The sequence below is a fragment of the Cantharellus anzutake genome, assembly GCF_015039405.1.
Source record: "Cantharellus anzutake strain C23 chromosome Unknown EI90scaffold_15, whole genome shotgun sequence".
NCBI lineage: Eukaryota > Fungi > Basidiomycota > Agaricomycetes > Cantharellales > Hydnaceae > Cantharellus > Cantharellus anzutake.
In genome coordinates this window covers 353782-378713 of record NW_024066965.1, presented here as the reverse complement: position 1 = coordinate 378713, position 24932 = coordinate 353782, and the positions used below count along the sequence as shown (strand labels likewise).

At 48.0% G+C, this 24932-nt stretch overlaps 2 protein-coding genes across 2 annotated transcripts; one reads left to right on the top strand and one right to left on the bottom strand.

The window, feature by feature from the left end:
* Positions 1 to 11995: 11995 nt before the first annotated feature.
* EI90DRAFT_3014892 (uncharacterized protein) lies at positions 11996 to 13154 on the top strand (the record flags this gene model as incomplete). Its single annotated transcript, XM_039056832.1, has 2 exons — positions 11996 to 12254; positions 12709 to 13154. 2 exons carry the CDS (start codon positions 11996 to 11998, stop codon positions 13152 to 13154), a joined length of 705 nt encoding a protein of 234 aa, XP_038918126.1.
* Positions 13155 to 15255: 2101 nt separating this feature from the next.
* EI90DRAFT_3121041 (uncharacterized protein) lies at positions 15256 to 15966 on the bottom strand (the record flags this gene model as incomplete). The annotated part of the gene is made up of 3 exons (XM_039063365.1): positions 15256 to 15648; positions 15710 to 15717; positions 15846 to 15966. 3 exons carry the CDS (start codon positions 15964 to 15966, stop codon positions 15256 to 15258), a joined length of 522 nt encoding a protein of 173 aa, XP_038918125.1.
* Between the last annotated feature and the right edge of the window lie 8966 nt (positions 15967 to 24932).

Below are 24932 nucleotides of genomic sequence, written 5' to 3'. Positions count from 1 at the left end.
CTACCTGGGCCTCGTCATCTCGGAGAACCTTGTTGCCATGGACCCAGTGAAGGTTCAGGGAGTGACTGACTGGCCAGCACCCACGAAGGTCAAAGAGGAGTCTTTCCTGGGGTTTGTCAACTTCTACTGCTGCTTCATCCAGGACTTCTCCGAGAAGGCCCGGCCCCTTCACACACTCACCCAGAAGTCGAAGCAGTGGACCTGGGGGAGAAAGGAACAGGAAGCATTTGACGGGCTGAAGGAGGCTGTCACCTCAGCACTGGTCCTCACCTTCCCATTGGACTCAGGTCAGTTCTGACTGGAGTGTGATGCTGTCATATCCATTCCCGGCCATCGACTTCCGGTCCCTCCGATCCCTCCGATCCAACTCCGCTCCTCCCTCACTAACCTCGGAGCCCCCGTTATTCCGCAATCCTCTCGGTACCCCTCGATGGTCACCACCCCCTCATTTCAATTTATTACCTACGCCTCCCTAAGTACGGAGCCCCGAAGACTTCCGGACAGCTCCGACGTCCGCTAGCGCACCCCCGCCTCCGCTGGGCAATACACTCGCCTGCCCTGCAGAGTCCACCTTCGGGCTTATCCCTCCTTTCCGTTTCTGGGTTATCGCCTGCCTTTCCGCTAACCCCGCGAACCGACTCGTCGGTAATATTCAGTCGGCTAATGGTTAAACCCCGTTAGCTCCACTCCGTTCGGTTCCGCCAATTGCGGACCCGTCCCCGCTGTAACCATATATATATCCCACTTGTACATAGGTTACGCCCCAGTAGAAAAATCAACTAGAGTTACCCCCTAGGTTCTGATTGCCAGTCAGTAAGTTAGGGCACGGATGTGTCACTAGGCACAGCGCTCTTGGCAGAAGTCGCTGAGGCCGAAGCCCTCCGTTACGGAGACACTCCTTCGTCTCGACCCTGGTCTCTGACAGATGCCTCCAACTTTGCAACAGGGGCAGTACTCTCCCAGCTCCAGACAGATGGGGAATTCCACCTGGTGGTGTTCATGTCAAAGGGCTTCTCAGATGCAGAGAGGAACTATGAAATCTATGACAAGGAGATGCTTGCCACAGTCCAAGCCCTGGAAGAGTGGCACCATTTCCTTGACGGCACCCCTGAGAGGTTCGACATATACACCAACCACAGAAACCTCTCCTACTTCTGCTCAGCCCAGAGGCTAAACTGGCATCAGGCACAGTGGTCCCTCTACCTCTCCTGCTTCCACTTCCTGCTAGTCCATAAACCAGGGAGACTCATGGGGAAGCCTGATGCCCTCTCACGTTGGCTGGACCACCCAAAAGGGAAGGACAACAACACGGACATGGCCCTCCTACACCTGGGCTGGTTTGAAGTCAGAGCTATGGAGGGGGTCACAGTGGAAGGAGAAGAGGCAGACATCCTGGACAGGATACACAGGGGGAAGGAGCATGATGAGGGAGTGGTAAAGGCAATAAGAGAGCTGGAAAGGGGGACCCTACACTCAGATGAATGGGAGAAGGAAGGGGAACTGATCCTCCACTGGGGCTGGGTGTATGTCCCAAAAGACCCACAGCTCTGCCATGACCTGGTACAACTCCACCATGACTCGGTGGCTACAGGCCACCCCGGGTGGTGGAAGACTGTGGAGCTTGTCTCCCAAAACTACTGGTGGCCCCGGATGGCACAGTATGTTGCACAGTACATCTCAGGGTGCAACACCTGCAACAGAGTGAAGACATTCCCATCTCGGAAAGTTGGGAAGCTCATCCCAAACAAGGTCCCCACCCACAGGTGGCAGGTGATTTCAGTAGACACCATTGGGGAACTCCCAGACTCCGAGGGGTACAACGCAATCCTGGTAGTGGTAGACTGACTTTCCAAGCACATTCATGCAATCCCCACAGTCACTACAGTGGACTCAGCAGGTGTGGCCTGGCTCTTCCTTGAACACGTCTGGAGGCATCATGGCCTCCCAGAGGAAGTGCTCAGCGACCGAGGCAGTGCATTTGTCTCCCACTTCTCCAGGGAGCTAGCAGACCTCTTAGGGATCAAGCCCGCCCCTTTGACAGCCTACCACCCACAGACTGATGGCCAGATGGAGCGTGTCAACCAGGAAATAGAAACCTACCTCTGGGTGTTTGTCAACCACAGGCAAGATGACTGGGCTGACTGGCTGCCGCTTGCTGAGTTCACCTATAACAACTGCATCCACTCTTCCACCCACTGCACCCCCTTTGAGCTTGACTCCAGGCAACATCCACGCATGGGGACCGAACCGACCTGCATGTCTGAAGTCGAAGGGCCAACGACTTTGCCTCTAGGATGATGAAGATGCAAGAGGAGGCAAAGGCAGCACTGGAGCATGCAGCAGAAGAGATGGCACAGTACTATGACAGGAACCGGAAGGCAGCACCAGTCTACCAAGTTGGGGACAAAGTCTGGCTCAACACTCAAAACTACACGACAGACCAACCAACCAAGAAGCTTGACCACAGATGGATTGGCCCCTTCCAGATCGTCAAGGTGGTATCCCCAGCAGCAGTAAAACTACAGCTTACGGCCCGTCAAAGAGGAATTCACCCGGTAGTCTCAGTCTCAAACACCTGCCCCTATGCCCCAGACAGAATCTCTGAATGCCATGCAGACCCACTCCCTGGCCCGGACATCGTGAATGGGGAAGAGGAGTATGAAGTGGAGAAAATCCTGGATTCCAGGTACCGGTATGGACAGCTCTGGTACTTCGTCAAATTCTCTGGCTGGCCAAACTCAGAAGATGAATGGCTCCCCAGAGAGAACCTGGAGAACTCCCCAGACCTCCTGAAAGAATTCCACCAGGCCCACCCAGAAGCCCCCAGACCAAGGAGGATAAAGGAAACCCCCCAACCATGGACCACAGCCACTTCGAGGCGAAGTGGCATAGAGGGGGGGTGATGTCAGGGATCGGCCCCTGACCCTGCTGTCAGGGCACCCAACCACACCCCAGAACCACCTTCCCTGACTTCCCCCACTTCCCTGACCTCCCCATCCCTACATATCTCTCACAACTACAGCCTGCATGTGAGCCCGCAGGAAAAATCACGTGGGTCAAGGCAAGCAACTCGCCTTAACCCATGTGACACCTTTTCCGAGTCATGTTATGAACTGCACAGTACACTTCCCTTTTATAGCAGCCAAGCAGGGAATAGGGAAACTTACCCTTCTTCTCAACTCAATCCCCGCTTAGGCAAGTTGTAGTTACCCTCTGTAATACATGACTGTCAGAACCATGCAAATCTTTGCCAAGGGTAGCCATAGGCGACCGAGCATTGCCTGCTAGTGATACAGGCGTCCTATACACGACCGAGCTTCAGCGAGGAATAACCTCACTGATCTCAAGGCCAAGGCTACTTAGGTGAGTAAGCCGGGATTTTGGCTTCAACAACTCGAGGAGGAGCGTTGCGCCTCGTTCTCGACGTGGTCCTGATACTTCAGAAGGTTGGAGGTCTTACGGGAACAGAAGTAAGCTTAGCGGTGAATGTCTAGTTGATTTCGAACTACAGTACAAGCATTAGTTACAAGCTGTATATAAGTGCTAGGGAACTGAATAGGGAATAAGTTGCCAGATCTTGTGGAGATTGCGGGCAGAGAAAAGAAGAAGGAAAACAAACAAGGAGCACATGTTTAAGACAACGAAGGTCAAACGTGACCTTCGCCGCGAGATAACAAGGTGCAGTGAAGGAGAGAATGAAGGAAGGTCAGTTGGGAGGTTCAAACGAGACCACCACCAATGTTAAAAACCCCGGAGGTAGTTGTGGAAGAGGGGGTAAATGCGTGAGTCCGAATGCAGGCGAGGCTCAACTAGAGGGGGGTCCGAGGGCTCCGGTAGTGAACCGAAGCTTCTCAGGGAGCCCGGTTCTGCTGGATGGTACAAGAGGCTCTAAGAAGGACACGGCCTCAGCAACTCGGAGGGAGCGCTGTGCCTCCGTTACGTCTCAGTTAGTCCTTGTATTTCTTATGTCTGAGGTGTCTTGTAGAACAGGGACAGGAATCACTCAGAGGGACTTTGGGTGGCATTTTAGTCGAGATTAGAACTGAGGAACTACAGGTTCTAATCTACGTGTATTTATTAAAGGAGGATGGGGAGGACTTTAGTCAAAGCCCGAAATGACAAAATGGGGAAAACACTGAAAGGTTCCAAACGATATCTAAAACGGGGAACCGAGGTGTCGGGCCAAGGAGGGCGGAGTTGGAGGCCGGAAAATGAATGGGGAAGACAAATGGATAAAGGGGGTTAGCCGACTGAATGGTAGTAAGAAAGTAGTCGTGCTAAGAATGGGAGATGACTAATAAGTGATAACGTGAGGGAGATCACCGAAGGATGCGGGTAGCTCCGAAAGTGGAGTTGCGTATCCGAAGGATGTTGGGTGACTCAAATAAATGAAATGGGTGGAGGAAGGGTTTAAGGGCATGTCACGGGATGTCGGAGGTCCGTCAGGATATTGGAGCAAATCCGGGATCTCCGAATGTTCCGAATCGGGACCGAGGTTCCGGGATGGGAGTGGCCAAGGTTCGGTGTGCTGCAACCAGACCGGAGCTGAGACAGTCAGGAGGGAAGGTGACTTGGAGAGTGGGGAGGCAAGGTGTAGGGGATGGTGAAGTTGTTAGGAAGGTGTGATGTGGTGGGAGTGCGCGGGGTCGGGATTCCGGGATATGACACTTGCTACCGGAAGCGGAGTTGAAAGAGGAGGAGGAAGGGACGGGGTCGGAACGAGAAGTGGCGGTGGACTTGTTGAAAACATTAGAGGAGGAGGGTTTCGCATCACGTGTAACTTCAGATTTATGCTCCCAATAGCGCACATCAAAAGTTTGTGACAAGGTGCGAAGTTCCGAAAGAGTAGAAGGTTTACCTACTCTGGCAATATCGTCCTTGATATGTTCCGGCAATCCATTATAGAAAAAACGACAAAGCACGGCTTCTCTGTAACCATGAAGTTGAGAGGCATGTCGGTTGAACTCAACGACGTACTTGTTGATGTGCTGCCCATCCTTCATGTCCAGGGTCATTAGTTGAACTTCGGCATTGCCCACAGGATCATGAGGACCGAAGTTGGTTTGAAGTTTGTTGACGAACTCTTGATAGTTATTCATCCATCGTGGACGAAGCATAGAATTTTAATTGAATAATAGATCTGGCTTGAACCAATCGAGGGCCATTCCCTTGAGGTAGGACTGCACGAAGATGACCTTAGCACAGTCGCTAGCAAAAGCAAGGGGACGGTCCTGGAAATTAAGTTTGCATTGGACCAGAAATACTCGGAGTTCTCGGGGATCTTTTCCGTCGAACTGTTTGGGCTCACGGACCTTGGTCCGGAGAGCGGAGGATGGTGGACGTGGTGGATGTCTGGTGTGACGAGCCAAACTGGCAATGGCTTGGGCTAGTTGTGCAATAGCCACGTTGGGGATGGGTTCAGCATCATCAGCGGTTGGGACAGTGGGGATGGAAGGATCAGCAGGAGGAGGGTTGACGAAGTCAGGGACCTCGGAACCGAGTCCAAAGAAGTGAATGGGGTCTATGGGTTGTTCCGTGGTGTCTCCGAAATTGGAATCTGCAACTGGTGATTGATTCCTAACAGGACACATGATCGGAGTCGATGGGAGAGGGGTTTCTAGATTAGAAAAGCTACAAAACTCAACTGGGTTTCTTGCCAATCGACTACAGTGTAGGCCGGTTATTTGCAGCACCTCAGTAGCAAAAAATCCTACTGGTCAACTTGGCCTCAGGTTTAAATCCTACTATAAAAACAGCATATGAAGCATTATTTTACAAGTTTTCGAAATTTTGACAAGGCAGACAAATTTTTGGGAGGAGAAATTTCCTTATTTGGAAGGTGGAGGTAATGAGAAAATGTATTTTTTAATCAGGGGCACGGTTTCTTATCAGGAAGGTACCTTAGCGGAGAACACTAGACCTCATTGACCAGATCCTTCACATGCCCAGGGCTTGAACAACCTGCTGTGCAACCACACATGTGGAAAAATAAAAGAAATATGAACCATGCATGAGAAAAATGTCACGCTTGCCAAATCGCCTGGAGCCCTTTGGCCATTGTTCTTGTGCTTGGTGCTTGCGGGCATTTAAGGCAGGCATTTTGAGTTTGCATTGTGATGCTTGGGAGCACATGATTTTCGCCCAAGAATTGCACAAGCTTGCTAAATTGCCATTAGATTGCATGTAATCTTCATGAGAAAGATGGTATAATAATATACTCTACAATCTCCTTGTGTTCCTTCACCACTTGGATGCCATTTAAGCGCACTTTCCTAATTAGGAAGTGTAGGCGGACATTTGTTTTCTCGGAAAATTTTTATTACACCAAATCAGATAAAAACAGTCTGATACATTGATAGAGACATCAAAAATGATGCTTTCCTGCTAACTTTCATGCAGTCTAGGCCAGAGTTGTGAGGTGTGAAAGGAAAGTTCTTTGGAAGCAAAGTGAGACGTCAAAAATAACTGGACTACACTGTAGGACCAGGCTGTGAGGGTTCTGGGGACGGTGAGGCAGAGTTGGGAACTAATGTGCATAGTTGTGAACAAGTGCAAGGGGCTTTTGGTGCCATACAAGACATGTACTAGTCAGGGAGTAATAAACTACTGTCAGAGACCAGGTTGAGACGAAGGAATGTCTCCATGGTGGAGGGCTTCAGCCTCAGCGACTTATGCCAGGAGCGCTGTGCCAAGTAACACGTCCATGCCCTAACTTACTAAACTGGCAACCAGAACTGAAGGGGGGTAGATTTTATTACTGAGGTGTAACCTATGTACAAGTTGAGTATATATAGTTACAATGAGGGCAGGCCCGCAAATGGTGGAGCCGAGCGGAGCGGAGCTAACAGGGTTAAACATTAGCCAATTGAATATTACCGACAAGTCGGGTTACAGGGTTAACGGAATGGTAGGCAATAACCCAGAAACGGAAAGGAGGGATAGGCCCGAAGGTGGGCTTGCAGGGCAAGCAAGTGTATTGCCCAGCGGAGGCGGGAGTGCACTAGCGGACGTTGTTGTGGGGACAACTCCGTGTACTGCAAAAAGTCGGATTCTGCGGAATTTGGTCACTAACACGCAGTACATATCCGCTGACACTCCCGATACTCATTCTATCACTATCCAACACTCCATACACTCACTCCATATTTTTCCATATTTTCCCCATCATTCCCGACAGCCCCAAGCCAAATTCCCACGCCCAACCATGCCGCCAATTTCACCCCCTCTCCAGATCTCCATAACCACACATACAACCCAGCCATTTTTCTACCCGTTGGTGATGCTATACCTTCCTCCTTTACCCCCGGAGCACTTCCCAGAATGGCAACCCCATATTCGGATGGCTCAGCACGGTGTATAGCCTCATGTGGTCTTGACAGCACCTGTCAATGGCCACATCCTATATTGATGCATTGGGTTCTCAATGCACTGCTAATCATTGAAACTGATGTTTCAGACTACTGTCAGGGTCATGCATACTTGCAATGAAGAAAGCCCCAGAAACCTAGTTGATAGCAAAGCTGGGGGACATGCCCACGCCAGCACATGGTCTTATGTACATGGTAGAGGCAGTAAGTAGTCAACTAACTAGTAACTGGTAGCAATGGATCAGAGAAGATAGAAGATCATGTGGCATCATAACTGACAGCTGCAGACCAGATCAAACCAGAGATGAAGAAGTGAAAAAGAAGAAGTTGATGGGAAACAGGTCATGTGGCAATTGTCAGGGCACACACCCTGACTAGCCCGGACCCGGACCCGCATCCGGACCCGCTTCCACCCGCTGCGCTTCCCGCATGCGCGCACGCTCCACGTGCCGCATGCTCCGGGCCCGGTTCCTACCCCTTCATGTGACTTCCGGGTATCCCTGGAAGTTTTGCTGATATTGTGGCCACTGTGGGAAGATGAGAAGTTAGCTTCCTTCTCATCTTCTTACCCACAGTAGGCAAGTGTACATTACTTGCCTTTATCTTATTCATCTCCTTACCCACAGTAGTTGTGCCCTGGACAGGGCTGGTTACACCACAGGCTGTGGACCATAGGGGAGGGTCATGGGGACCTGGGAGTTGTCCCCTGACAGCAATGCACTACTTACGCTAGCGACCTGAAGGTGTGCCCTGACAACTACATGATATCACGTATTATTTCTATACATTGTACTGATGAAGAGATATGACCTGTTGCTTTCCACTCATGGACATTGACAGTGTCATATCCATATCAACTCCGCCACACCTCTGCCCTACTCCGCCACCGTTCCAGTCCACCTCCAGTCCATCCTCCCCCTGCACCTCCACCATACCCTCTGGTCCACCTCCAGTCCACCTCTGCCTCCAATCTCCAGTACCTTCTCTGGTACCTCTTATCCTCACCCTAAATGTTTATTAATATTTCTATCCACCTAATATTACTACAGACCTCCTAGGACCTCTGCCACCCCTGCAAAGGTTTTCCCACTTCCTAATAGCTGTCGCTAATTCTACCCTTCACCTACCCACTCCACAATGCTCGTTAAGGTGATTCTCTCATGAACTTGCTGACCCAGCAAGTGGGTAAGTCCCTCTTGGGTTTTCCCTTTGTTTCCGATTTGTCTTGTATTATGTACATAAGTCATGTACTGTAGTTGATGGCACCTTAGTGCAAAATTGATGAAACCATCCCCCAGAGTTCATGCCCCTTGTTCTGAAGTTAAGGACCAGACTCCTAAAAGCATTACTGAATGTAGGCACAGTGCTCCTCTCCAAGTCACTGAGGCCACGGTCCTTCTGCCTGTTCTCTATCTCTGGCCTCCCTTCCCGGGAAAGGTCCAGGGATACTGCTCCTCCTTGCCGTGTTTCTGACAGACAGCACCGGAGCTCAACTATGACATGCATGACAAGGAGCTCCTAGCCATCATCAGCAAACCCAACCAGGAGGTATGAGAGCTCACAGAGCTAAGAACTTTGAAAATTGCAGGTCCCCCTCTCTGAGAGCTCATAGAGATATATTTGCCCACAGAGGACTATTAGCCCTATGAGCACCCTGAGCCCATGTTTAATTTTGCAAAATATTCAAAAAATCAAAAAGCTTGACTACAGTATCATGTGACTGGCCACAGTCAAGTCCCTACCCTAGGGTCAACTGGACAACAGTCTACTTAACTTGCAACCCCTCATGTGGCACTGCACACCAAGGGCACACAACCCAATTGATATATACACTGAATTTAGGGTTATAAATAGGGTTAATCCAAAATTACTTAGGGGAAAATGAGGGGAAAATTGAGGGAGGAAATGGGAGGAAATGAGGGGGGAAATGAGGGGGGGAATTGGTGAAATTTGGAGGGGAGAATGAAGGGGAAATGAGGAGAAAATTGAGGAATTGGGGGGGGAATGAGGGGAAAATTGAAGGGGGGGATGGGGGGAGAATTGCAGAGGGAATTGGGGGGGGGGGAAATTGAGGGAGGGTAAGTTTCCCTATTCCCCACTTGGCTGCTATAAAAGGGAAGTGTACTGTACAGTTCATAACATGACTCTGGGTAGAAGCCAAGCATGTTCCCACTACTCAGAAAAGGTGTCACATGGGTTAAGGAAAGTTGCTTGCCTTGACCCACGTGATTTTTCCCATGGGCTCACATGTGGGCTGTAGTTGTGAGAGATATGTAGGGATGGGGAGGTCAGGGAAGTGGGGGAAGTTAGGAAGGGTGGTTCTGGGGTGTGGTTGGGTGCCCTGACAGTGGGGTCAGGGGCCGATCCCTGACAGTATGGACCTCAGAGCTCTGTGAGCAAATTGAGTCTTTTGCTGTGCACCCTCTACACATAGAGTCAAGAAAATGAAATATATATATGATTTTGTTCTCATAAGGATGCAGAAGTGCAAAGATAATATGGATATCCATTTTTGGAAATGCATGTAAAATAGCCATCATCATCACTTGAAAAGCTCTATGAGCTCATAGAGCTTTGTGTTTTTTTTTTACTAATGAATGGTCTTCATGTCTCCATGGAATCTGCTGAGTTATCTTGGCACCAGTAGTGCAATGGTAATATGGATATATGTTTCTGTAAATGTGTGGAAAATAGCCATTCTCATCACTCCAAAGGCTCCAAAGGCTCTATGAGCTCTATGATCTCAGCAGGCTCATAGACCTCATAGACCTTTTGTGTTTACTGATGTATCCATGGAATATGCTGAGATACAGCACCTTGTTTATTGCTATTTGCAAAATTTGAGGAAAACTCCAAAATTCAAAACTTTACACTTTATCTTTCATCTCATTTCTTGCTCAAAACTCATCCAATTTTGATGATTCTATCTATGTGAATTGGAAAGCACTAAGTGTGGCAATGTAACCATGCATGTTATGTAGGGTATAAATCAGTGTCCCAAAAAGAGTAAATCTAAACTACAGCCCAATAAAGCAAACAGAAAGCTGATGTATCCTTCAGATATCATCCATACATCCATACATCCATACCAAGCCTTTTGAATTGTTAAAATTGGTTTAGTTTTGGGTGAGAAGGAGATGAAATATATAGTGTAAATTTTTGGATTTTGGAGTTTGCCTTGAAATTTTCAGATAGCAAAAATTTTATGATAGAAAGGTGATTTCAATTTTTTAAAATTATTTCTAAATGTCCTGACTCCCTAACATTTCCCAAGATTTCTGAATTTTCCCTAATTTTCCCTGATTTTTTAGAAATTATCTTTTTTTTGAAAGTCCCCCATTTCTCCCTAATTTTCCCTGACTTTTTTCAAGTTTTTAGAAACCCCCCAGTTCCCCCTCATTTTCCTCCCATTTTTCCCTTCATCCCCCCCCCTCAATTTCCCCCCTCATTCCCCCCCAATTCCCTCCTCAATTCCCCCCCATCCCCCCCTTCAATTTTCCCCTTTCCCCCCTCATTTCCCCCCCCAATTCCTCCTTAATTTTCTCCTCATTTCCCCCTCATTCCCCCCTCCAAATTCACCCCATTCCCCCCCTCATTTTCCCCCTCATTTCCCCCCTTCAATTTTCTCCTCATTCCCCCCCCAATTCTTCCCCAATTCCCCCCTTCAATTCCCTCCTCAATTTCCCCCCCATTCTCCCCCCCTCCAAATTTCCCCCATTTTCCCCCCATCTCCCCCCTTCAATTTTCCCCTCATCCCCCCCCCCCCAATCCCCCCCTCAATTTTCCCCTCATTTTCCCTCCCATTTCCCCCCCATCTCCCCACTCATTTTCCCTAAGTAATTTCAGATTAACTACATTTATATCCCTAAATTTGATCTACATATTGATTGGGCTATATACCCTTGGTGTGCAGTGCCACATTGGTGCTGAAAGTTAAGCTGAGTTTGTTCAGTTCCTTGTATAGTAGGGACTTGGCTATGGCTATGGCTAGTCACATGATGCCATAGTCAATGCTTTTAAATTTTAATTTTAATATCAGGTAAATTAAACACTCAGGGAGCTCATATAGTAATAGTCCCCTGTGTGCAAATACAGCTCTATGAGCTCTCAGGCCTCCACATTCAGGTTTGCTGATGAGTCATGTGGTTAAGTGGCAACTTCCGGTTACCACTTAACACTACTGTAAAATACACACTTCTGTAACACTTATGGACTGGTGTGCTGAGTGACCCGCAAGACCTCACACTGAGCCATATAAATGTAAATACAGTTGTTTACATTGTACACAAAGAATAAAGAACAAACAAAGAATGCATGCATCACCACTCCACCACCCATCCCTTACAACTGGCAACCACCACAGTATATGTGCCTTGTGTGCAGTATCCCCATGCTCATTGTGTTTCTCTTTCTTGACTACCATTGCATGCAGGCATCTCTTCTCCAAGGTGACTACTCCATTGAAAATTTCCCCCCTGCTATTTTGAATCTGGTCATCCAGGATGCTCAAATCCATGCTGATGTCATAAATGCTGGGCATGTGGTGGGCATGCAGCTGGTTTGTGGATCAATTTTGCTCGTTTTTCACAATAGCGATTGACAGATAGCAAACAAAAGGCCAGGGTCTGATGAAAAACCATTGGTACTGGCATGGCAAGCTCTCAGTTGGAGGTGTGCTTGGCCAAGTCCAACTGGGCTTCAACTTCCAGAGCATTGCTTTGAATCAAGGTGAATACAGAGGCAGCAGCCACATCAGCCATTCCAACTCCAACCATGCCTTCAGCATCAGTGGTGGTGGCAGCATCTACAGTGACTTTGGGAGCCAAGGGAAGCCACCCCCTGTTGAGGAAGGTGTCAAGGTCACCATGGCCATATGTGGCATTGAAAGTGAGGAGATGAGGGTCATGTCAGGGCACACACCCTGACTAGCCTGGACCCACATGTGCACTCTGCCCCACATGCCACATGCTCCAGGCCCTGGTTCCCATCTCCCATGTGACTTCCAGATATCTCTGGAAGTTTTCACTATATTGAGGCCACTGTGGGAAGATGAGGAGTTAGCTTCCTTCTCATCTCTTACCCACAGTAGATTGTGCCCTGGACAGGGCTGTTCACACCTGAGGCTGTGGACCATAGGGGAGGGTCATGGGGACCCAGGAGTCATCCCCTGACAGGTCAGCAGTGACATAGATGACCTATCCCCAGAAATGATTGCCCTGACTGATGGCTGGATCATCAATTATCTGAGGGTGCACCTGCCCTTGGCATTTTTGAGATAAGGCTCCACCCTTGCACAGATGCATCATACAGCACCTGCCACTCCTTCTCCTTCAACCTCAAGGCTGGCACTACTGTTGGCGACCACCTCCACTCCATCAGATCACATCCCATGCAGCCATTCATGTTCTGCAAGATCAATGGCACCTTCCTCAGCTGCCAAGATGGAATGTACACCAGGTGGCATCTGCTTGGATGGATGAGGGGTGGATGGTGCACCACCCTATATGCCTGGAGAGCCTGTTCCAACACCTCTTCTACCTTCTTGGGTGGTGTTACACGAAGCTTACCATGGACCTGAACCCCAACACCAGCAACAGCATCGACGACAATGATGGCCTGGCACAGTCCACATGGATCTTGCAGAGCATGCAAGGTGACTCCATCAGAGCCACACTCAACCCCATTGATCATGCCATATGGCCCAATGGATTCATGCACCGCCCCCACCCTCTGCTCCAATACAAGCAACCACCCAGCCAGCCTGCTGTTGCCTTCCTGCCAAATTGATGTGTATGTCACCAGCACTGTCCAATATGTCATCACCATCATCCAACACGTTGTCCAATGTGTCACCACATCGTTGTTGAGGCCAGAAGAAGCACTGATCTAAGCTGCATTCAACAACTCTCCCTTCCCCCATCACTCCCATGCCATTATTGCCCATGACAATTACATTCCTTTCCCTGTTCTGACATGCACTGCTGTTGCTGGCAAGAACAGGCACCCTTGTCTTTCCTTCCCAAACCCTCCCCATGTTTCTGGAAACACCTTGGAAACCTTGTGATGATTTGGAAAACCTTTCTGCATCTCCATCCAAATGTGCCCTCTATCCTCCATTGGAATTACAAGAATGTAAATTTCAAAGTCAATGACAAGAAGATGGTCACTGCAAAGCAGTTGGTACAGGATATTGTGTGAGGCTAAATGAAAAGAACAATCTCAAGAACACTCATCGACCTCAGCTTCACTCAGACCCTGCCCAGGACCACTAATAATTTAAGCTTGATATCCTGAAAGACATCATGAAGCTCACCATCTCCTTCCTTGGCTGACCTACAGTGTAGGCAGGTTATGTTTGACACCTCATTTGCTTCCAGAAGGATTTCCCTTTCATGGCTCACAATTTGAGTCTAAACACCATTCTAACTATCAGAAAAGCATCACAAATGTACATTCTATTGGTCTATCAGACCACTTTTTCATAATTTAGGGTAATGAAAAATTTTCCTCCAAAGCAATGTCCACCTATGCCATCCTAATTAGGAAACTGTGACCTAATAAGGTGGAAACCCTGTAAAAGGAAGGCAGTATTGTGCATTATGATACATATGTGAAAATTATGTGCTGCCAACCACCCTGAAAATGCCTGCCCCTAAGTGGGAAGTTCAAAACTGTGGAAAATCTGGTTTTAGACTCCTGCAATCTTGTCTCAACCTGCTGTTTCTTCCAAATAAACTGGGTGCTATATGGATGCATAAGTAAGCTGTCATCATAGTACCTTTTTATTGTTCATTGCTGTATAGAAAAGGTCTAACTGGGATACAGGCTGAGCAGTTGGGAAGTACCCAGATGCATCAAAACAACTCTCTTTGAGTGAGCACACTTGAGTACCTTCCAAAAAAGGAAATTCTGGTTGGTTGCCCTCCACACCCTGTGGTCAGGTCAACACTCCCACTCCCCTCAGGACCTCTGCTGGTCATCATGCTGTCCTTGTGATGGCACTGACAGGTCCACCTCTGTCTCACGGACTTGTGTTGGTGCCATGTGCTGAACTCTGCTTTTGCTCTGGCCTTTTGCCACTTGGCAGCCTATCATTCATTCCTTGCCAAGTGCCTATTATGCTTATTCATCCATTTGCTTAACTTGTCAATATTGGTGTTGATCTGCTTTTATTGACATTAGGTTGTTGACCCCATTGTTCTTCCCATCAATAACCCTCATCACTCATTGTTGCTCATTCATTTCTCACTTCCATCTTCCAGGCTCTTGTCCTTCATTCAGTTTGACAATCCCCATTTATTTCTGTGCCAGACCACACCAGACTGACCAGCCCTTCTATGTTTTCCTCCTGCCAATTTATATCCTGTAAATACTTTCAGGGCTGTGCCATTGCTGGTTGTCCTGGGGGTCCCTAATTTCGGATCTAGCAGAGGGGAAGTCTCTTGGGGGAATTCAAGTCGATTTCGGACTGAGGTTACAAGTTACTAGGTACATTGTATATAAGGAGGGGTCCAGAATCAAAAGGAACAAGGGTAGGACAAAAGGAGACAAAGGGAGATGGAAAGAGGAACAACACCGAGGGTCAAGTGTTTGACTCAATGGTGTTTCCCAAAGGAGGAATGAAGGGCCAAGGCCCAAGAAGGAAGGAAGGAGGATGGGAGTCAGGAATGGCTAGCTGACTGAATAGAAGGAAGCAGCAGCCCAAATAGGAATGAGGGAGAATAGCGGAATTGAAATGGACAATGCAATAGTTGCAAGGTCCAGAGTAAGTCCGGAAAGTCCGAACTCAGAGGTTAAACTCCGGAACATTGGCAAATGTAATTAAATGGAATGAGCTAACCAATACAATGGGTATAAGTGGAGGTGGGGTCAAAGTCCAAGGTCGGAGCTAAGACCAGAGGTTCCAGAGATGGAGACACAAAACAGGATTCCGGAGTGGAGGTCTGGAGTCAGGAACATAGGTGTTGCATGCTCGTCTGGAAGGTGTTGAGGATGAGGTTGGACCCGGAATGTTCCGGAGTCGGACCGAAGGTGGTGTTGGAGCCGGAGGTGGGATAACCTCTTGGAAGTCAGCAAGGAGGAGGTGGCAGAAGGGAAGCAGGACTCTGGAAGTCAGGTTCAGAGTTCTGGGAGCCCGGAACAGAGGTCGGGATTGTATGGATATGACAAGAGTGCAAGATACCCAAGTGGCCACTTTTTGCTTGTCACTAGCCTCATCAGGGGGGCCAGTTGGTAGATCTGACTTGTGAGGAAGGAGTGAGATGCTCTCTTTGGTGGGATACTGGTGACAGGCAGAGCATGTGCAAAATTGCAATATGCCCATTATCATTGCCATAGCCAACCTTCTTGCCTGAAAGGAGGAATAGCAAAAATCAGCTGCCCTCATATTTATTAATCCCAATTGGTTGAGGTCTCCCTGTTTTCCTGTCTTCTTCATCTGAGCAACATGCTCATTCCAGAGCCACAGCTTGGTCTCACACTGGGCCAAGAGTTGACTAGCTATTTGGTTGTGTGGTGATGCAACATCTGACTGATCATAGACACTCAGAGACTGTCTTAGACTATCCATTGAGCCAGGGACCCAATCCAAAGATGACATTGCAGTTTACATTGTGGTTTGCATTGTGGTTTTCACCCAAGAAGACATGTGAGTGTTGGGTGAGATTGTGGCCAGAAGACATAACAGCACCATCAAATTCCAGAAAGTCTGAGTCAGCTGACACAGTGCACAGCAAAGTGAGGGTTAGCATGTTGGCTAGGGGTGGTGGGGGCCTGGCTTACCAGCCATGCTAAATTCTTGCCAACTCTCCACATTTTCATCCACACTTGATGGGGCCTCCCTGGTCAGAACCCATCATACTGCAGCAGCCCATTCATCATTTGAGAAAGCTGGGTGCTCCTTGGAGCAACCCTCTGGCCTCCTCATCAGTGTCACCTCCAGTCTCACTGGAAGGTTTCTACATTCCCTGAGGTACTCACTGTTTGGGAAAAATTGTCATGGAATTTTTGGTGGTGATGAGAGTAGGTAGCTGGTGATTTGTTGGGATACCCCACAAAAATTGAATCTCATTCCTAACCTCACAGTATGTCACAGCCATGCATTCCAGCCCATTAGCCGCCCATCCTGATGCTGCCCGAGCCCATTCCCACCACATGAATGTGAGCACAAGCCCTGACCTCAGCCCTATCCTCCATGAGGACCCCCTGCTCACTCCCCTGCTTGCCCCTAGGCTCCCCTGCACCTGGCCAACTCCCCCACAGCCACACCAACCTTCCTGCCCTTAGTCCACCTCTGGCACCGTGCCCAGCACAACTCCTCTACCCTGCCCACTTGGCCCCTACAGGGCTGCTACCATTCCTGCACCCAACTCCGGCCCAACTCCAAGTCCAGCACCGCTATGATACCATTGCTGCTATTGTGGCCCTACACTCCTTCCTTTATTTATCTATTATTGTTTTTGACCCTCGGTCATTGCCAGCTGCTGTGTGGCCAACCCTGCTCCTTGTTCCCTTTTGCTTCCGGACCCCTCAGCCTTCAGCCTGGGTCCACTTCCATTCATTCTTTCTCCCTATATATATCCTGTATGATACTTTATTTTACCTTAGCTCCAATATCAATATGACCATGACCTCTCAAGTCCTGACCCCAGCAAGGCAACCCCAGTGAGTCTGAAATGAGGGCCAAGAGACAGCTAGGGGGCACAGCGCTCCTTTAGAGTTGCTGAGGCCAAATGCCCTACCCTTAGGCCTTGTTCACAGCATCATGGCCATCATGGCCTATAGTGGCCTGCAACGGCGACCCTTGGTGCCGACCCCGGACCCATGTCTAACACAGTACTACAACATACCTTTTCATGGAAGTCTCTCCAGAGGGCATATGGAGGAAGTCCAGGGTTCAGAGCAGTGTGGGGTTGGGTTGTCAAAGATAGTAATTGTCCTGGGCTGAAGTTGCAGGCAGAAAGAGGAGACCCTTGCTCCTATGGAGCACAGGGGACTTTCATCTGGGGGGACTCATCAGCCCTTTTTGCCTAGTATTTATACTTACACAGTACAAGTCTGTGCACCTGGAAAGCATCCCACATCTGAAATCCTATTATTAATCTTGGTTGATTTTGGGTGGAAATCAGATTTGTCATACTTTGTAGTTATCTTAGAAATATGATAAAATATGCAACAGAAAGCTACAATGCTGTAGAATTTAATGGAGCCCTTTATTTCCATAAAAGGCAAGTAGTTTTCCCACTATTTTACGAAATAATGGACCCAGCCTTGTTGAAACTCAAGATTAACTATTCTTAGGACAGCCTATCTTTTTTGTTTTATAAACAGAAGTAAAGAGCAGGGTTGGCCACATAATGGCTGGCAATGACTGTGGGTTGAAACAAACAATAACAGATAAACAAAGGAGCATAGGCTGTGATAGCAGCGATGGTAATGGTAGTGGTGCTGGACTCAGAGTTGGGCTGGAGTCTGGCATGGGAATGGTAGTGGCCTGGTGAGGGCCAAGCAGGTGGAGTAGGCAATGTCATGGAGTCATGCTAGGCACAGTGCCAGAGGTGGATTCAGGGCGGGGAGGTTGGTGTGGTTGTGGGGGAGTTAGCTAAGTGTAGGGGAGCCTAGGGGCAAGTGGGGGGGTGAGCAGGGAGTCCTCAGGGAAGATAGGGATGAGGTCAGGGCTTGCACTCACACTTGTGCAGCAGGAATGGGCTTGGGCAGCATTGGGACAGGTGGCTGGTGGCTGGAATGCATGGCTGTGACAGGATGGAAAAATGTGGGGTCTTCTGGAGTGGAATATAATGAGTAGATAGATTGGGAACTGGGTTGGGTTGTGTCAGAGACCAGATTTAAGACGAAGGAATGTCTCCGTAACGGAGGGCTTTGGCCTCAGTGACTTCTGCCAGGAGCGCTGTGCCTAGTGACACGTCCGTGCCCTAACTTACTGACTGGCACCTAGAACCTAGTGGGGGTAACTCTAGTTGATTTATCTGCTGGGGTGTAACCTATGTACAAGTAGTGTATATATATGGTTACAGCGGAGACGGTTCCGCAATTGGCGGAGCCGGACGGAGCGGAGCTAACGGGGTTAAGACATTAGCCGACTGAATATTACCGACGAGTCGGTTCGCGGGGTTAGCGGAAAGGCAGGCGTTAACCCAGAAACGGAAAGGAGGGATAGGCCCGAAGGTGGACTCTGCAGGGCAGGCGAGTGTATTGCCCAGCGGAGGCGGGAGTGCGCTAGCAGATGTCGGAGCTGTCCGGAAGTCTTCGGGGCTCCGTACTTAGGGAGGCGTAGGTAATAAATTGAAATGAGGGGGTGGTAACCATCGAGGGGTACCGAGAGGTTTGCGGAATACGGGGGCTCCGAGGTTGGTGAGGGGGGAGCAGAGTTAGAACGGAGGGGTCGGAGAGCCCGGAAGTCGATGGCCGGGAATGGATATGACAGGTTGGGACAAATCATGTGTTTTTAGTAATTGAGTGTTTTAGAAGATGAGGGGCACAGAGCAAAAGGGAGGACCTTATCCCACAGGAGATACATGTACTTTTGTCTGAGACTCATCAGCTTTTTGCCCTTAAGGTATTTCTATTTTCTGAGGACAGTCTGTGCACAGGGACAGTGGGATGTTTTTAAGGGAAACATCCCAACATACTTAAATAAGCAATGGAAAGCTTAATAAGCAGGCACCAAAGACAAATATAAACTTATATAATGTATCTATAAAGGATATATTATGACCCAATATAGTAACTAACTGTTTGGTGGTTGTATTAGGTGTTTGGGTGTTGGGTGGGGTGGGTTTTTGTGAGGTCTTGTGGGTTGCTCAGCACACTAGTCCATAAGTGTTACAATGGTGTGTATTTTATGGTAGTGTCAAGTGGTAACTGGAAGTTGCTGCTTAACCATGTGACTTTAAGTACACCTTTGTTGCATAAGACTCAGGGTTCAGGGCTATTGCCCTGATAGTTTTGTTTCCCCCAAGGCCTACAACTTTATACCACCCCATACCCTTTCAGACTAGCATCCCCATGTGCCTCTGAATGTGATGCTAGGACACATCTTCTCCAGGAGTTGGTGGTCTCTTAAGTTAGACACTCTTTTCTTACTAAGTAGGAGATCACAATCAGATTTGTACAAGTCAAAAAGAAGCCTTCACCTCCAACCCAGGACAGGAGATTTCTCTTGCTCCATGACCCAGGAGAGTGGCCCTTCACCATCCTGAAATCTCATGACAGAAGGACTTGGAGGATCAGTACATCTGATAACAGACTTTGGCTTGGTGTCATATCCATGCATACCCAATCCTAACTCGGCTTCCAGACCCTCCTCTTCACCACCTCTGGAGTCCTACCCTAACTCCAATCTCCACTTTGGACCCAACACCACCTCCTCTCTCCTGACTAACCTCTGCTAAGGTATGACCTCCCGCTGCCACCCTGTACCCTGTACTCAGACACCACTTGTACCTCCACTCTGACATCCCATCATGCTCCTGACCTCAGACTTTGACTCCACCTCAGCTATTGGTGACCTCATTTTACATAAACACCATTGCCAATATTCCTCAGACTTTCAACCCTGCCTCCATAAGCTCCATTACCTCTGAGCTTCATGGACCTACCTCAGCACCTTTTGCCATCAGTATTGTATATCTCACACTTCTCCCTCACCCCTATTTGGACTACTGCTTCTTTACATTTAGCCAGTTAGTCATCAACCCCACTTCACCTCACCCTCCTGCCTGTCAGGGGACAACCCCAGGTCCCCATGACCCCTCTCTCTATAACCCACAACCTGACCTGTAACAGCCCATCTCAGGGCACAATGCTACTGTGGGTAAGTTCCCACAGTGGCCCCAATATGGTGAAAACTTCCAGGGATACCTGGAAGTCACATGAAGAATGGGAATCAGGCCCAGAGCATGTGGTGCATGGAGTGTGCAGGGTGGAAGTGCACATGTGGGTCTGGGTCTGGGCTAGTCAGGGTGTGTGCCCTGACACTGCCCCTCTGGGCTCCACTCCTTTCAGATGTACCATAGAGTCTAACCCTTGACCCTCAGTACCACTCCACTTCCGTAACTCCCTTTGTCCCCATTTGGATGCCTTTGTTCTGTTTCAGACCACCTTTGTTTTCCTGTGCTTTCATCTCTCTATTATATGTAGGTGCTTGTACATACTCAATTGACCCTCAGTCTAAAATCGACTAGAATGCCCCCCAGAGACTACTAGCTATGTCTGAAATTAAGGACCCGAGCAATGGCACAGCACTCCCCTTGAGTTGCTGGGGCCAAGGTCCCTCTTTGCTAAGTCTCTGGTTCCACTCCAGGATCATCTGCACTTGCCCCATTCTAACACTTGGGAACATACTTATCCAAGGCATATGTTTTCTCCCAAAATGGTAGCATCAAAGGAAATTTCTATATTGGGTAATTCCTGATTTGGAATGTTCCATCTATAATAGGAAATTTCCATAGAGGGAATTCCCTGTATGGAAAATCTCCTTTTATAGAGTTTCCCTTTTAGGAAATTTCTCTTTATAGAAATTTCCATGTATGGTAATTTTTTCCCAGGAGGGAGGGCTTCTGTTAAGTCATAATATCTCCTACATTTTAACAATTGAATGGTTGAATCGACTTAACTTGGTCATTCTCATGCCCAACTTGCAATCTGATTCCAGGTCTCTTTCATTTTTTTCTTCCATTCAGTTCCACAATGCAAAATGATTAAAAACAAAAATCCCTCACTGCCTCACATGCCTACCACATTTGTTGCTGGGAGCTTTTGTGCCCCAGCCTTTGTTTGGAAAACCAGGAAACAGGACAGACCCAGCAAGGGGTCATGTGGCTGGCCCCCAAACCAGTTCAACCATGCTCCAGCATGACCTGGGCATCCCAAATAGGCTCCTGGCGCTTGGTTTTCGATGCACATGCAACAGGCTTCGGTCTTGCATGGGCAGTGCAAGGCATGAAACACATGGCAGGGAGATGCTAGAGGTGAGTGAGGCCCTTTTTTCATCATTTGACACTTCGCATCTGTTACCTGTTGGAAGCGCTGTAGGCAGGATAATTGCCCACATGCAGAGCTGGCTCTGATATCCATTGATCTGGTCATGTGCAGGCATGGAAAGTTCAATTTAGGCAAGTGGCAAGTCAGAAAAGCATGCTTCACACATTCCCAAGGCATTAAATAAATTGGGAAAAATGTTCTTTAGCTGCGTAAAGGTTATTCCCAGCCACATTTCCTGTTTCAGTTACTGATTTTGTGAAATCATTGATAAATTCCCGATTTTCCTCATATTTTCACATTTTTACCATCATTTTGATATACTGGATGATATTCTTTTATTCTGCTGATGCCCTTTTCAAATATTTTGCTTATGATGGGGTTCAGGAGCCATATGGTGCCAATAATCCCCATCAATTATTTCTAAAAATGTTTATTCCTTATATTCCTGTACATACCAGGATTGAAAAATCAAGTTCTCCTGTCCTCTAATTTCTCTAAGGCACTAGGACGTGTCAGAGTTAGTGTGAGTGTGTCAGGAATTCCTACAGTAGGAGTAAGGGCAGTCATCGAGCCCACAAAGAATGGGTAGTGGACACTGAGCCTGGAACTTGTGGAATTTCCAGAGAATTTCCTGGAGTTTTAGGGTTGAGGCCAGTGGAGAAAGGAGTTTTGTGGAGAGTTTCCCCGACGAGCTTGGTTGGCGCTGAGAGCCACTAGCTCTCTTGCAGCACCAGAACTGAATGAACCTATCTCTATTTCTGTTGTAGATGCCATATCAATGACACACACTTGCACACCTGCACTATGGCCCCCAATGCATGCTGTATGTGTTCCCTACATGTCATCCCCAACTCAGAGTCCGATTGGGCACCCTCCATGATCGTCTGAAGGATCCCCTTGCAGGTGCATCTCCAGCTCAACAACAAGGGGGACTCCCTCCTTCCCCTGTTCAACCTCTTCCTTTCGTTCAATAACTAATCTTCATTCATTTACATTTCACAATCTGCTCTGCAGACACAAATGCTGAGGAGTCCACCACCCCTTCATCACTGTCATGCCACATCACCACCCCCCTCACCCATCCCTCATCCTTCAACACCATCTCCTGCCTAAAACTATCAACCCCAGCCCCTCCATCCCCCCCATTTTATTTTATTCTTTTGTTGTATATGAATAATTAATGCATAGTCGATTATCAATAACAAGAATGAATTTGGGAGGAAAAAAATTTGAACCAATTTGATTTTTTGCTGAGTCCGTTATTGCCAAATTCATGACAACCCTGAGAAGCATTGAATTAGTTCCACAGAGGCAATGCAGGAGCACAAAAACTGTTGAAACATTGCCAGGAGTCGTGGAGTTGAGCAGGGGGCTGTGTTACAAAAATGGGGCCAGAGGTGCCCATTTTCATCAATCCTGGTGCAGGAATAGGGAATAGAATGGGGAAGGGGATTCATATGGTTGTACAGGTGGTTTCACAGATGTTTAGACATGATAGTGTGGCAGCGGGTTTTTATGGTTGTAATTGGTTGGATCAACTCTATTACTCTACAAATCATGTGATACAGAACGCATAAGAGTCTAAAATGGGAAATTCCCATTTCCATAACAGGCTGTAATCAGGTGCAGATGTGCACCTGTAGTGCTGCTACCTTGTGCAGAAGCCTTGGGCCTCTAAGTGGTGGGGATCTCTTGATTTAACCACTTTTCTAGAAATTTTGAATGGAGACCCAATGATTTAACCGTTTGACAAAAATTTATCTATTCATAACATGGTTAAACATTGCATTTTAACTTGAGCATCCCTTGATATGGATAATAAATTGAATGGGAGGTTATATTTGCAGCTGCTTTTGGATTCTCCCATGTTGAATAGGTTAAATAACTTGATAAATTGCTGTTATTTATTTTAAACTATCAGCAAACTTTGTACCCATTGTTAAGCTTTTGTTTTCGGTGTCTCTCTGTTGCAATGACATAATGGCAATGCAGACGCTGATGTGTTCCTTCACCAGACATCCTGGTTTTCATTTGACTACTAAACAATATAAACGATACAGGAGGTTGCACCCCTGAAACATCTGACTTTTGACCCTCACTCGTCCTCACACATCCGCTTATAAAGTCAGCACTACTTCAATGCTTGCACCATTCTCTCTTTTGCTGTCTGGCTTTCAATCATCTGACTCACTCAACAGTCTACCAGCAGCTTCTTCTTGACTTGGATTGGGACTGGATTTTGATGATGGCTCCAATTCAGGGATTGCAACTTTATTTCAATGAATCGCCATGCTCTCGAGTTTGTATCCATCTTCATTTTATTAGGCACTTCATTCTTGTTTTCCCCCTATTTTCTTTAACTGTCATCGTTGTCATCATGGCCACCAACTGATTGACTGACAACAACAGAACCACTCCATTCATTTACGCTACCTTGCCCCTGCATCTCATTTCATGCTACTGTTCGAACTGGGTGAGGGCAGATGATTCCAGAGGGGAACTGGAGACTTAGCAAGGAGGGACCTTCATGCGGAGCGCTGTGCCATTGCTGTTTGTCCATTTGGTCCTTAATTTCAGAGGCAGTGAGCAGGAAGTCTCTAGGGGGCATTTCAGGTTGATTTTAGACTGAAGGTCCAAAACAAGTATGTACAAGTGCCTGTATATAATAGGGAGACAAAAGCACAAGGAAATAAAAGGGGGTCCAAACCGGAACAAAGTGTCAGAGACCAGATCGAGACGAAGGAATGTCTCCATGGTGGAGGGCTTCGGCCTCAGCGACTTATGCCAGGAGCGCTGTGCCAAGTTACACGTCGGTGCCCTAATTTACTTACTGGCAATGAGAACTAAAGGGGGTCGACTCTAGTCGATTTTATTACTGAGGTGTAACCTATGTACAAGTTGAGTATATATATAGTTACAGTGAGGGCGGGCCTGTAAATGGTGGGGCAGAGCGGAGCGGAGCTAATGGGGTTAAATTGAATATTACCGACAAGTCAGGTTACGGGGTTAGCGGAATGGCAGGTGATAACCCAGAAATGGAAAGGAGGGATAGGCCTGAAGGTGGGCTTGCAGGGCAAGCGAGTGAATTGCCCAGCAGAGGCAGGAGTGTGCTAGCGGACGTTGGAGCTGTCTGGAAGCCTTTGGGGCTCCGTACTTAGGGAGGCATAGGTAATATATTGAAAAGAGGGGGTGGTGACCATCGAGGGAAGTGGAGGTGATTACGGAATACAGGAGCTCCAAGGTTAGTGAGGAAGGAGCGGAGGTAGTCCAGAGAGATCGGAGGTAGTGGAAGTTGATGGCTGTGGATGGATATGACACAAAGGGATGACAGAAGTGGAGCAGCACCAAAGGTCATAGGTTAGAACCTGTGGTACATCCGAAAGGAGATAGGGAGGGCAAAGCTGAGAGGGGCAGGAGGATGAGGTGAAGTGGGGATGATGACTAACTGGCTAAAATGGAGAGAAGCAGCAGTCCAAATAAGGATGAGGGGAAAGCCCAAAAGATACATTACAAGTGGTGGGAGTGCCAAGTATGATCCGTGGAGCTTGGAGGTTGCGGAGCTTA